General features: G+C 50.5%; 1 protein-coding gene across 3 annotated transcripts in view; it reads left to right on the top strand.

Moving 5' to 3' along the window:
- Positions 1 to 14,014, top strand: part of ZBTB7C (zinc finger and BTB domain containing 7C) — a 312,607-nt gene that overhangs the window by 292,896 nt on the left and 5,697 nt on the right. For all 3 annotated transcript variants that reach the window (XM_029061807.2, XM_029061803.2, XM_029061808.2), the window contains one exon: positions 993 to 2,207. In XM_029061807.2, coding sequence (XP_028917640.1) covers positions 1,009 to 2,207 — 1,199 coding nt within the window. In that variant the 5' untranslated portion in view covers positions 993 to 1,008. The remainder of the gene's footprint in view (positions 1 to 992; positions 2,208 to 14,014) is intronic.

Genomic DNA, 14,014 nt, shown 5'->3' with positions numbered 1-14,014 from the left:
AATAAAGGGTGCAAATCCAAGGCAAGGGTGACACACAAGGGAGCTGAAGAGGAAATGAGGGCCTAGGTGGGAAGGCCCCTTGGAGGAGATGTGCCTTCAATAAAGCTTTGAAGGTGGGGAGAGTGATCAACTGTCTGATAGGAAGAGGGAGGGCGTTCCAGGCTGGAGGCAGGATGTGGGCGAGAGGTCGGCGGCGGGATAGATGAGATCAAGGTACATCGAGTAGGTTGGCATTAGAGGAGTGAAGCGTGCGGGATGGGTTGTAGTCGGAAAGCAGCGAGGTAAGGTAGGAGTGGACAAGGTGGTTGAGCGCTTTAAAGTCGATGGTAAGGAGTATATGTTGGACGCAGAGGTGGAGGGGCAAACACCGGAGGTTCTTGAGGAGTGGGGAAACGTGGGCTGAATGTTTTTGTCGAAAAACGATCCAGGCAGCAGAGTGAAATATGGACTGGACTGGGGAGGGACAGGAGGCAGGGAGGTCAGCAAGAAGGAAGATGCAGTAATCAAGGCGGGATAGGGTAAGTGCTTGGATTCATATGGTAGCAACTTGGATGGAGAGGAAAGGGCGGATTTTTAGTGACGTTGTGAAGGTCGAACCGTCGGGATTTGGTGACACATTGAATATGTAGCTTGAATGAGAGAGACGAGTCAGGGATAACGCCAAGATTACGGGCTTGTCGGGCAGGAAGAGTGGTGGTGCTGTCTACAGTGCCAGAAAATTCAGGGGGAGGACAGGCTTCGCATGGGAAGATAACGAGTTCTGACAAGCGGCAGGGTAGGGATTAGAAAGCTGGTCTTTTGACTCCCAGACCCATGCTTTTTCCACGAGGCCGCGCTGCTTCCCAAGCATTTAGCACCCCGCTCTGCACACGCAGTCAGTGCTAAACCGTGAACGCCAATCAGTGATCGTCGCTTTTGTCCTCCACTGACACCCACGGTGGGGATGACCCGTGTCTAATCTCTGTTTCCTGGTCTGCTGTGTTTCCCCTCAGGGCACCGGAGGAGAACATGGCCAATGGCATCGATGACTTGATTGGGATCCCGTTCCCCAACCACAGCAGCGAGGTCCTCTGCAGCTTGAATGAGCAGCGGCACGACGGCCTGCTGTGCGATGTCCTCCTCATCGTACAGGAGCAGGAATACCGGACCCACCGGTCGGTGCTGGCGGCCTGCAGCAAGTACTTTAAGAAACTCTTCACCACGGGCGCCCTAGCCGACCAACCCTACGTCTACGAGATCGACTTCGTCCAGCCCGAGGCTCTGGCGGCCATCCTGGAGTTCGCCTACACCTCCACGCTCACCATCACCGCCGCCAACGTCAAGCACATCCTGAGCGCCGCCAAACTGCTGGAGATCCAGTGCATCGTCAACGTCTGCCTCGAGATCATGGAGCCCGGCGGGGCCGGGGACGAGGACGACAAGGAGGACGACGACGAGGACGAGGAGGACGACGAGGACGAGGAGGAGGAGGAGGATGACGAGGAGGACGAAGAAGAGGAGGAAGAGGCGGAGGACTTTGTCAACGGGGAGGACCTGAATGGGACCCGGGACGTCAGCTGCCACCAGAGTCCCTCCGAGTCAGACCACCTAGTGGAGAAGGCCTACTCGGACCCTCCGCGGGATTTTCCCGATCGCTTCCCGGCCCACAGCTCGACGGGGCCCCTGGGGGTGATCCGTGACTTCTCCATTGAGTCGCTGCTGAGGGAGAACCTGTATCCGAAAGCCACCGTCCCCGACAGGAGGCCCGCCTTGTCTCCCTTCCCGCCGGGCTTCTTCCCCCACCTCTGGCCTGGAGACTTCGGGGCCTTCGCTCAGTTGCCGGAACAGCCGCTGGACAGCGGTCCCTTGGATCTGGTGATCAGGAAGCGGAAGATCAAGGAGGAGGAGAAAGAGGAGATCCCGCCGGCACCCTTCCCCAATGATTTCTTCAAGGACATATTTGCCGACGGTGCCGGGGGTCACGTGGGCCACATCAAGGCGGAAAACGATTACAGTGCTTATCTCAACTTCCTCAGCGCCACCCATCTGGGAGGGGTCTTTCCTCCTTGGCCGCTGGAGGAGGAGCGGAAGATAAAGCCCAAGGCGTCCCAGCAGTGCCCAGTTTGTAACAAAATGATCATGGGGGCGGGGAAGCTCCCCCGGCACATGCGGACCCACACGGGGGAGAAACCATACATGTGCAATATCTGTGAAGTTCGCTTTACCAGGTGCGCATTCCCGTCCGGACGCTCCTGGAGCCGGAGGGGTGGGGGGGTGGGGGGGGCGGGGGGGGCCTTGCCATGGCAACGGCCGGCTAATGAAAATAGTAACCGTGGCATTTGTTAAGTGCTCACTCCGTGCCAAGCACTGTTCCAAGCACTGGGGTAGATACAAGATAATCGGGTTGGACGCGGTCCCTGTCCCACGTGGGGCTCACAGTCTTAATCTCCATTTTACAGTTGAGGTGACCGAGGCACGGAGAAGTTAAGGACTTGCCTTGGGTCACGCAGCAGACGTGAGGCGGAGCCTGGATTAGAACCCATGACTTTCTGACTCCCAGGCCCTTGCTCTACCCTCTGGGCCACGCTGCTTCCTAGTAGGGTCTCTCATTAAACCACATGGAGATGGGCTGGTCGGGGCCCTGTGCCCATCAATGCCCTTTGCCCACTGCCTTGGGGCTTCATGGGTCCTAAGAATAACAATTAATATTAGTAGTATTTGTTAAGCCCTTACTCTGTGCCCAGCACTGAACCGAGCGGTGGGGAAGGTACAAGTTCATCAAGCTGAACCCAGTCCCCCTCGTACCCGGGCCTCAGTGTCTGAGGCGGAGGCAGGACAGATATTGACTCCCCGTTTGATAGATGAGGTAACCGAGGCCCAGAGAAGTGAAGCGATTTGTCCACGGACGTTGAGCAAGTAAGGGGCAGAGCCGGAATCCGAACCCACGTCCCTTGATTCCTGCTCTTGCTGGTCGGTCACACCGCTTCTCACACGGGTTGGGGCTGGTGGGGAGGGAAAGGGTCAGTTCTACCCCCACGGGGCAGGTGACCTCACCAGAGAGTGGGCTATGTGCAAGGGGGATGAGAGGAGGGTCTCATTCTGTGGCCTTGCGATCCTCCTTCATCCCCCTACTCAATCACGTCAGGTACGTTTGAGTAGTCCGGGCCTTCTTTATAATCGTATACTCTTTAGGGCTCCTGCTTTCTTTTCTGGGAAGAGTTGGACAACTCGGGCCAAAGACAGGAATCTTCAGAGCGAGACGGATTCGCTGGGGGAGGCGGTTGGGTTAATAGGAATTCAGAAGGGAAAGATAGTTCAGAGCCTCCGAGTGCCACGGTGATAAGGCTGCCCGCTACCACAGGGCATTTTGATGATAATAATAGTGTTGGTATTTGTTAAGCGCTTACTATGTGCCGAGCACTGTTCTAAGCGCTGGGGTAGACACAGGGGGATCAGGTTGTCCCACGTGGGGCTCACAGTCTTCATCCCCGTTTTACGGTTGAGGTCACCGAGGCACCGAGAAGTGAAGTGACTTGCCCAGAGTCACACAGCCGACAAGTGGCCGAGCGGGGATTCGAACCCATGACCCCTGACACCAAAGCCCGTGCTCTTTCCACTGAGCCACGCTGCTTCTCCATGGCAAGGGTCCTGACTCCCAGCCAGGAAAGTTATATCAACCTGCTCGCCGCTCGTCTCCTTTGAAGGGTTTTCGCCCCTCGGGGACCGCAGGCTGCGTAATGAGGCTTAGCGGTCCAACCGCTGGAAACCGGGCACGTGTTCGGGCCCGGGTGGAGGACAGGGTGCCGGGACTGATCGGGAGTGAGCTTCTCTTCTTTCAGTTGCCCTGAAATCCCTAGCAGATGAAATCAGTGCCTAGGGACACCTCGGTTCCTGGATCTATTTCTCGATGAGTAGAACTGAGTCAGGCTGAAAAGGATCTTTATTTTCAAAGCATTCTGTCAAGACCAGGGTATTTTCGCTCCTGGTTGGAAGAGGTTGCCATTGGACTTCAAATGGCAAACCTCAGGTGTCTGAGAAAAATTTGAGTGTTCGGCCAGCTGTAAGTCCAGACAATAGGCAGATGGTTAGGATGCTCAGGAATTCATTCTGCATCCCCCGCTTTTGTCCCTGGGCAAAATTCAAAAGGACGGGGCACAGATCTTGCCTGTTGGACCAGAAGAGGAAGTGGGACGTTGCCCAGCATAAACCCGGCATTATTGCCTCTGTCAGGCCAGGGGAACTGTCTCAGATCCTCCTTCTTCCAGCCCCGTGAGCCCGCTCGGATGGCCCCAGGGCCAGATCGGCTTTCCCCATTGAACTCTGCCCGTTCATCTGACTCCCCCCATAGATTGTGAGCTCCTAGTGAGCAGGGATCGTGGCTACCCACTCTATTGTATTGTACTTTCCCAAACATTTAATACAGTGCTCTGCACACAGTAAGTACTCACTAAATACCATTGCTTCTTTGATTGATTGACCCATGCATCCGAGAGCAGTGGGGGGCTTTCCCTGTAGATAAGCCCAAGTGGATGATACTGTCCCAGGTCTGAACCTCAAGCCAAACTTGGTGAAAACGGCCCCGGGGCTCCCGACCATCTTGGTCAACCAAGTGTGGAAAAAACCCAAAAATCATGGAGCAGTTCTGTCCCGGAAGGAGCTTTCTAGGAGGGATTCCAGAAAGGCAGAGCTCCTAGAGAGTTTCTGGGAGGAGAATCAGGGACCATTCAGCTGTTCTGCGTGACTTGGCTCCTCAGCTAAATCAGTCAATGGTAATCACCGAGTGTTCACCGTGTGCAGAGCACTGAACTAAGCTTTTGGGAGAGTACAGTACAACAGAGTAGACACGTTCCCTGCTCACAGTGAGCAATGAGTTTAGAGGGCCAAATGTGACTGAATTTATATTTTAGGGTTTGGAGAAAGCTCCGGGGCAACTCCAAAAGAGTGGAACGCCGTGAAAACATCCCATTTGGTAAGGTGCCTACCCAAGCCAGGCTTGAGTTCCTTTAGAGAAGCAGCGTGGCTCAGTGGAAAGAGCACGGGCTTTGGAGTCAGAGATCATGGGTTCGAATCCCGGCTCGGCCACTTGTCGGCTGTGTGACTCTGGGCAAGTCACTTCACTTCTCGGTGCCTCGGTTACCTCATCTGTAAAATGAGGATGAAGACTGTGAGCCCCACGGGGGCCAACCTGATTCCCCCGTGTCTACCCCAGCGCTTAGAACAGTGCTCGGCACATCGTAGGCGCTTAACAAATACCAACATTACCATTATTATTTCCCATACAGCCCTAGCTTATGTGAAGCAGCAGTTAGGAGGAATCAGCCGATGGGTCAATCGGTGGTATTTATGAAGTGCATACTCTGTGCACAGCGGAGAAGCAGTGTGGCCTAGTGGATAAAGCAGGGGCCTGGGAATCAGAAGGTCCTGGGTTCTAATCCTTGTCCTGTTGTTTGCCTGTTGTGTGACCTTGGGCAAGTCACTCAACTTCTCTGTACCTCAATTGCCTTATGTGTAAAATGGGGATTAAGACTGTGAGGCCCATGTGGGGTAAGAGCTGTGTCCAACCCGATTCACTTGTATCTACCTCAGCACTTAGAAGAGTGTTTGACGCGTAGTAAGTGCTTAACAAATACCATAAGAAAGAGGCCTGTGGTAAACGGTTGGGTATCCAAAATACGCAACAGTTGGTAGACGCAATCCTTGCCTTCAAAGAGCTTAGAGACTAGTGGGGGGAATAAATACATCCTCTCCCTCCCCTCTTAGACTATGAGCCCCGTGCTCTGGTGTGATTGTATTTTATCAACCTCTGCCTCTCACCTAGTAAGGGCTTAAATAATAATAACAATGGTATTTGTTAAGCGCTTACTAGGTGCCAAGCACTGTTGTAAGCACAGGGATAGATACAAGGTAATCAGGTTGTCCCACGTGGGGCTCACATCTTAATCCCCATTTTACAGATGAGGTAACTGAGGCCCAGAGAAGTTCAGTGACTTGCTAAATGCTAATATAATCATTGGCCCGTCACTACCTACTGTGTCCAGAGTCCTGTACTAGGAGCAGGGTGGTGTTACAGAAGGAAGAAAAGACTCAGTCGCTGACTTCAAGGAGTTTACAATCTAATGGGGGAAAGCAGGCGGGCCCAGAGTCACATATCACAGACGTAAGCAACGTAGAAAAATGACGCGTGCAAATGAAGGTGAAAGACAAGTTGTCTGAACCTAATGTCCTGGCTTCCACTGCAGGTCCTGACCTCTGGGCTGCTCCCTGACACCAGTCAGACCCCAGGCTTTAAAGGGGAGGGAATAATAGAGAAGCCCCAGGTTTAAAGGGAATAATAGAGGAGGACCAAAGTGGTGGCCAGAGGCCCGTCTCGCCTTACAACTGGCCCCTGGGACCACGGAAGCATCTGTGCCGCTCCCGCCCACCAGACTGCGTTTCTTTAAACCGTGGTGATGGCGGGTGTTAATCCAGATCATGTCATTTGCGGCAGTCTGGAAGGAATTTAGAGTCTAGAGGGAATAACGTCCCTCTAGACCGCAAACTCATCTCTCTGGATGGTAAGGTCGTTATGGACAGGAAGCGGGCCTGCTTATTCTGTTGTACATACTCATATAATGCTCTGCGCATAGTTACCTCAGTTATCTCATTTGGAAAATGGGGATTAAGACTGTGAGCCCCACTGTGGGACACCCTCATTACCTTGTATCCCCCCTAGTGCTAACAGTGCTTGGCACACAGTAAACGCTTAACAAATGCCATCATTATTATTATTATTATCCCTGTCTAGGGCAGTTTGACTCAATCCTTCCTGGAAGCAGAGGTCTGGATGAGGTGATCTCTTTTTTTTTTAATGATATTTATTAGGGGCTTACCATGTACCGGACACTGTATTAAGCTCTGGGGTAGATACAAGCTAATCAGCTTGGTCACGGCCCGTCTCCTTCAAGTGGCTCAAAGTCTTCTTAATCCCCATTTTAAAGAAGAGGTAACTGAGGCACAGAGAAGTTAAGTGACTCACCCACGGTCACACATTAGACACGTGGCAGAGCCGGCATTAGAACCCAGCTAATCATAGATAATAATAGATAACCCAGATAATAGAACACTGTTCTAAGCGCTGGGGTAGATACGGGGTAATCAGGTTGTCCCAGGTGAGGCTCGCAGTGAATCCCCATTTTACAGATGAGGGAACTGAGGCACGAGAAGCAGCGTGGCTCAGTGGAAAGAGCGTGGGCTTTGGAGTCAGGGTTCATGAGTTCGAATCCCAGCTCTGCCACTTGTCAGCTGTGTGACTGTGGGCAAGTCACTTAACTTCTCTGTGCCTCAGTTCCCTCATCTGTAAAATGGGGATGAAGACCGTGAGCCCCACGTGGGACAACCTGATTCCCCTATGTCTACCCCAGCGCTTAGAACAGTGCTCGGCACATAGTAAGCGCTTAACAAATACCAACATTATTATTAAGTGACTCGCCACTCCCCGGCCCGTGCTCCATCCACCGGGCCCCGCTCGTTATCCTGTCATTTTTCTAAAGCCTCTGCCAGCCCGAGAAGCAGCATGGCTCAGTGGAAAGAGCCCGGGCTTGGGAGTCAGAGGTCATGGGTTCAAATCCCGGCTCCGCCACTTGTCAGCTGTGTGACTGGGGGCAAGTCACTTCACTTCTCTGTGCCGCAGTTACCTCATCTGTAAAGTAGGGATTCACTGTGAGCCTCACGTGGGACAACCCGATTACCCTGTACCTACCCCAGCGCTTAGAACAGTGCTCTGCACATAGTAAGCGCTTAACAAATACCAACATTATTATAGGAGAAGCAGCGTGGCTCAGTGGAAAGAGCCCGGGCTTGGGAGTCAGAGGCCATGGGTTCGAATCCCGGCTCTGCCACTTGGCAGCTGTGCGACTGTGGGCAAGTCACTTCTCTGTGCCTCAGTTCCCTCATCTGTAAAATGGGGATTGAGACTGTGAGCCTCACGTGGGACAACCCGATGACCCTGTGTCTTTCCAGCGCTTAGAACGGTGCCCAGCGCTTAAACAGCGCTCGGCCCATAGCAAGCGTTTAACAAATAGCAACATTATAAGTCCGGCTCGCTCCCGTCAGATGTCGGTGAGTGCTCTGAGGGCTTTCAAGATGAAAGTTTGGAGGTGTTTGTAAATTCTGCCGCCTCGCTGTGTGAGGACTTGCTGAAGGAGACTTCAGGAGGCGGGAGTAAACCAGTTTTCAGGGAAAGGCATCTGTTCAGCTGGATCTCCCTCTCCCGGCCCTTCCAGCATCAGCCTTCTCAGGCCCGTCTCCAAGAGGAAATCTCAAACGAGATCCACGGAGACATCTAGTGGTTGATGATTCGGCCAGGATGATCCCTTCATTTAATAATAATAATAATAATAATAATGGTAATAATAATGTTGGTATTTGTTAAGCGCTTACTATGTGCAGAGCACGGTTCTAAGCGCAGGGAGAGATACAGGGTCGTCGGGTTGTCCCCTGTGAGGCTCACAGTCTTCACCCCCATTTTATTAATTCATTCAATAGCATTTATTGAGCGCTTACTATGTGCAGAGCACTGGACTAAGCACTTGGAATGGACAAGTCGGCAACCGATCGAGACGGTCCCTGCCCTCTGACGGGCTTACGGTCTAATCGGGGGAGACGGGCAGACAAGAACAGATGAGGGGACTGAGGCACAGAGAAGTGAAGTGACTTGCCCCCAGTCACACAGCTGACAAGTGGCAGAGCTATTTATTGGGCGCTTACTATGTGCAGAGCACTGTATTTGGAACGGACAAATCGGCAACAGATAGAGACAGTCCCTGCCCGCTGACGGGCTTACGGTCTAATCGGATGATGCCCCACCGACCCTCTGTCCCTCTGTCCCGGGGACCGAGTTCCAGGGAAGGGACTGCCCCCCAGGGAAGCTGCTGCTGCTGCTCGCTAATCTCCTTTCTTTCGCCATCAATCACTCGAAGGTGTTTCCCGAGCGCTTACTATAATAATGATAATCATAGCTGTGGGATTTGTTAAGTGCCACTGGGGTGGATAAAGGCAAATGGGGTTGGAGACGATCCCCGCCCCGCTGTGGGGCTCCCGGTCTCATTCCCCATTTTCCAGATGAGGTAACCGAGGGGCAGAGAAGTGAAGTGACTGGCCCAAGGTCACACAGCAAGACAGGCGGCAAAGCTGGGATTAGAACCCGTGACCTTCGCCCGGGCCCGTGCTCTATCCACTACGCCGTGCTGCTTCTCAAAGTGCAGAGACGGTACTAAGTGCTTGGGGTGACTACAGTGCAACAGAATTAGTGGACACCTTCCCTGCCCATAACAAGCTTGCCTCAAATAAATGCCTTAGCATTAGCCATGAAATTAGCCGAGGGCCATGAAGCAGCTTGTCCTAGTGGAGAGAGTACAGGTCTGGAACTCAGAATGGTCTGGGGACTAATCCCAGCTTTGCCACTTGCTTGTTGTGTGACTTTGGGCTAGTCACTTAACTTCTCTGTACTCAGTTACCTCATCTGGAAAATGGGGATTAAGACTGTGAGTCCTATATGGGACAGGGACTTTGTCCCACCCAATTACCTTAGTACAGTGCTCAAGCGCTTAATACAGTGCTTTGCCCACAGTAAGAGCTCAAAAAATACGATCGAATGAACGAATCTCCCTTAGCACTTAGTACAATGCCTGGCATGTAGTAAGTGCTTAACAAATACCAAATTATTTATTATTACTAGCAATAGTAGTATATGGTAAGCGATCAGTAAGTACGATTGACTGACCAATATAATTGGCTAAAATTAAGCCCCAAACAGACATCTTTGTCCGGATGATAAAATGTCACATAAAAATGTCTTTTCTGTGATGAGATACAAAACCCTCCCAGGGTCCCGGATGACGTGGGGAAGGGTTTCAGTTTGAGCCGCTGTCTCTCCCAAAACTGGACAGATCGGGAGTGTCTGGGTGGACCTGGAATGGGGCAGGGTAAAGCAAGACGGAGCCTTTCTGGCTCTGCCCCTCTTGGAGGGCCTGTCCCAGGATCACTGGAAACCAAAGCCGGGGACAGGGTCTAGTCCCTCTCTGCCAACCAGCTAAGGTAAAGAGAAGTAATGGCGATGGCGGCCGAGGCTGCCTGAGTGGCTCCCGCTACCAACCAGTTCCACCCCAGAGCGGCCTGAAGGAGCTGGAAAAGTAGGGTGTCGGTCCGGGGTGCTAACAGAGGTAATCGCTGCCGCCCAACTCCCGGGTCTAGTGGAGAGACCAAAATATTCCACCCACCTGGGGCAACACGGGTCAGTCAGTCAACTTTTTCCTCTCATTTTTCTCCCGGTGCTCAGTTTTGTACATCATAAGCGCTTAATGAATACAATTACTACTACTGGCCATCTGAAATGGAAAGCACAGGTAGGTAAACTCCAGGGCAAGTCAAACTCAAGCTTGCAGCCCATTACAGGATTGAGCCAACAATGGTGCGTGAGTTCAGCAATCAGTGTTATTTATTGAGCACTTACTGTGGGCAGAACACTGTACTAGGCACTTAGACTACAGTAAATTGAGTTGGTTTATCTCTTGCAATCCTTTTTTCCCCAGGTGATGCTGATGTGTAGTTCTTTTTTACAAGGAAATAGGTTCCCGCTAGCTTACCGCTTGCTTTTCATTTTGTTTTTTGCTATAAACTCAGATCATAATTTTTTTTTCCTTCTTTCACAGTCAAAAATGTGCTTCTTATTTTCTTATGACCAGGGTTTACCTGGGGTTTATCGTCATTTAGGACAAAGACCTCAATTCTTTCACTTGAATGGAAGAAAATACTAATATTAATATTAATCGTCTCCAGGTTCAGGGTTTAGTAGCCAACCCGCTAGAGCTGGAATTGTTTTAATCTGAAGAATAAATCTTTACTAAAATGGATTTAGTGGAGACATGCGTACTGTTGCAGGTTTCCTTCCTGCCTACTAAGGCTGTGAGTCCCATGAGAGGTAGCGACTTTGTCTGACCTGTTTATCGTGTATCTACCCCAGAGTTTAGTACAGTGCTCGGCATCTAGTAAGCACATAACAAATACTCTTATTGGTTAGTATAGTAGCAATGTTATTATTGTTACGGTTATTCTGGTCCAGAAAAAGAAAATGTTGACATGATAGAGGGTAAGATATGAGAAGCAGCTCACGTCTGTGAATGAAAGAGCAATAGAAAATGTCTTCGTTGCATCAGGAGAGTTTTAGGCAAGACATCTGAAAGAACTTCCTAAATGCGAGGGATGTGGTGATATGCCGAAAAGAGAAATGAATGGAAGTTGAAGATTCTCTCTTGCTGGAGTTTCATTCTCCAACTTGAGGAGAAAGCCACTAATTCCCTGCACACAGGCACAGCTGAGGGGATCAAAAGTTTAGGGAATTAAAGGAATGAGGTTTGTCTATTTCGCCCATCGTTGTTAAATTCTCCGAGCTTGCATTTTAGATTTGTGAGCTAGCCTCAGCTAGGAGGACCGGTTGGTATGGATGACAGGCATTTAGATCATTAGCTTCCTTTTTACGGTATTTGTTAAGCGCTTACTATGTGTCAAGCACTGTTCTAAGCACTGGGTAGATACAAGTTTATCAGGTTGGACACAGTCTCTGATCCACATGGGGCTAACAGTCGAAGCAGGAGGGCGAACGGGCATTGAATCCCCATTTGGAGAGAGGATGATTTAATCCCTGTTTTACGGATGAGGCAACTGAGGCACAGAGAAGTTAAGTGACCTGCCCAAGTTGACACAGCTAGCAGTGGGCAGAGCCGGGATTAGAACCCAGATCCTCTGACTTTCAGGCCCGTGCTCTTTGCACTAGGACACACTGCTTCTCAATATAATAATTATGGTATTTGTTAAGTGCTTTGTGTGCCAAGCACTGTTCTAAGTGCTGAATTTGCGTCTTGCAGCACGTCTGCCATTATTAAGGAGCATTGTGCCTGAAGGTGGAGTGATCTGATGACAATTTATTGAAGCCCTTCCCAGATTCTGTGTTAGGAAACAAGAGCAGGATGCTATTGGCCGGTCGGGGGACACAGAACTGAGAGTCAGGAGCTCTGCCACTTCTCAGGTGAGTTACTTAAATGTGCTGAGTTTTAGTTTCCCCATCTTTAAAATGGGGATAAAATGCCTGTTCTCTTTCCCTTTAAGACCGTGAGCTCATGTAGTCACCCTGAATCTATCCCAGGGTTTAGTGCCTATTTATTCAGTGATTAATAAATACCATAATTAATTAATTATTATTCAGAGCTCTTGATATGTGGGTTGTTGTTTTTTTTAACAAAGATGAGACTGTGGCTTTTTAAGCGGCTTAAATTAGTGAAACCTTGAAGGCAGCCAAGAAAGTACCCACCCATGTTCCCAGGATCTGAAAGAAATAAGCGCTGGCTAAAATGAAATCAGGAGTCGGGCTTAAAGAACGTTAGGCAGCGAACCTCAAAGAAATTGCATATACCCTGCCTTTTCTTTCTATTCCCATTGTTTTTTTTGTTTTGGTAAGTGTCTGCATCTGACGGAAATTGCTGAACGGGTCTGCTGTTGACCGGTAGTTGTGTTTTCTTAGCTTAGTGGCAGGGGAGCTGTTGAAAGAGATGGGGAAGGCTGAGGCGGGGAAGAGTCTTTGACAAACATGGGTAGAGCCACCACATGTTCTGTGAGCCACATTCTTCTAGGAAATCTAATGAATCAGTAGTGTTTACTGAGGTCTTACTGTGTGCGGAGCATGGAACCAGATGTCTGGGAGAGTACAATGGCAGTAAAATATTGGGCAGTCAGACACAGGAGGAAGAAACACAGATACACCCGGTAATAGCCAGAATACAGAAAGGCAAGTAACTGAATCAGAAGTGAATTTCTAAGTACAAAATGCCAAGGGTGCCTTGGGGGATGCAGTGGCCTAGGGGTGTAGAAATGATCTGGGGGAAGCTTAGTGAAGGAGATGGGATCTTAGGATGACTTTGAAGATGGATCGACCTGTGTCCTGGTGGATTTGAGGCAGGAAGGAGCTTCAAGAAGGAGGAAAGGCAGGGGCGCGAGCCCGGAGGCAAGGCAAGTTAAGATTGAGACTCCGAGAGGGAGGGGGAGTGGAGAGTGTGGTCTTGGAGGGACTGGGTGAAGGGAAAGGTGAAGAGGGAGAGAGAGCTGATAGAGAGCCTTGAAGGCAACGGTCAAGACTGGCTAACTTGATGCGGGGGAAAAAGGGGTGCCATAGGAGGTTTTTGAAGAGTGACGTGTGCCCAGTGACATTTTAGAAAGAGGATTTGGGCAGTGGAGTGCAGTCTAAACTAGTCTAGGCCTAGACAAGAGATGAGAATAGCTCATAAGAGGGTGGTGGCTATTGGACTTGGAAGGAGGGGACAGATCTGGGAAATATTTAGCAATTAAATGACAGGATTTGGTGATAGATTGAATGTAATAATAATAATTGTGATATTTGTTCAGTGCTTACTATGCGCAAGGCACTGTACTAAGCACGAGGATGGATCGAAGCAAATCGGGTTGAACACGGTGCCTGTCCCACATGGGGCTCACAGTCTCAATCCCCATTTTACAGTTGAGGGAACTGAGGCGCAGAGAAGTGATTTGCCCAAGGTCACACGGCAGACAAGTGCTAGAGCAGGGTTTAGGACCCAGGTCCTTCTGACACCCAGGCCCTTGCTCTATCCACTAGGCCATGCTGCTTAGCAAGCAGTGCAAGATGATGTCTAGAGGTGGTCCTGGGGCCCTTAAACAAAGAGAACCACTGTTTGGTAAACTTTAATAATGATGATATTTAGTGCTTATTAGTTTCGTCAAGCATTATGCTAAACCCTGGGATAGAAACAAGAGAATTAGATCAGGCGCGATCCTTATTCCACACAGGATTCGTAGGCTAAGTAGAAATTGTGTCCCCATTTTACAGACGGTGAAACTGAGTCTCAGAGAGGTTAAGTGTTATCCCAAGGTCACACAGCAGACCAGCGGCAGAGCTGGCACAAGCACCTGAGGCCCCTGACTCTTAGACCCGTGCTCTTTCCATCAGTGGTACATATTGAGCGCTTACTGT

Source organism: Ornithorhynchus anatinus, chromosome 3 (assembly GCF_004115215.2).
Source record: "Ornithorhynchus anatinus isolate Pmale09 chromosome 3, mOrnAna1.pri.v4, whole genome shotgun sequence".
NCBI lineage: Eukaryota > Metazoa > Chordata > Mammalia > Monotremata > Ornithorhynchidae > Ornithorhynchus > Ornithorhynchus anatinus.
This window is presented reverse-complemented; position numbering and strand designations above follow the sequence as displayed.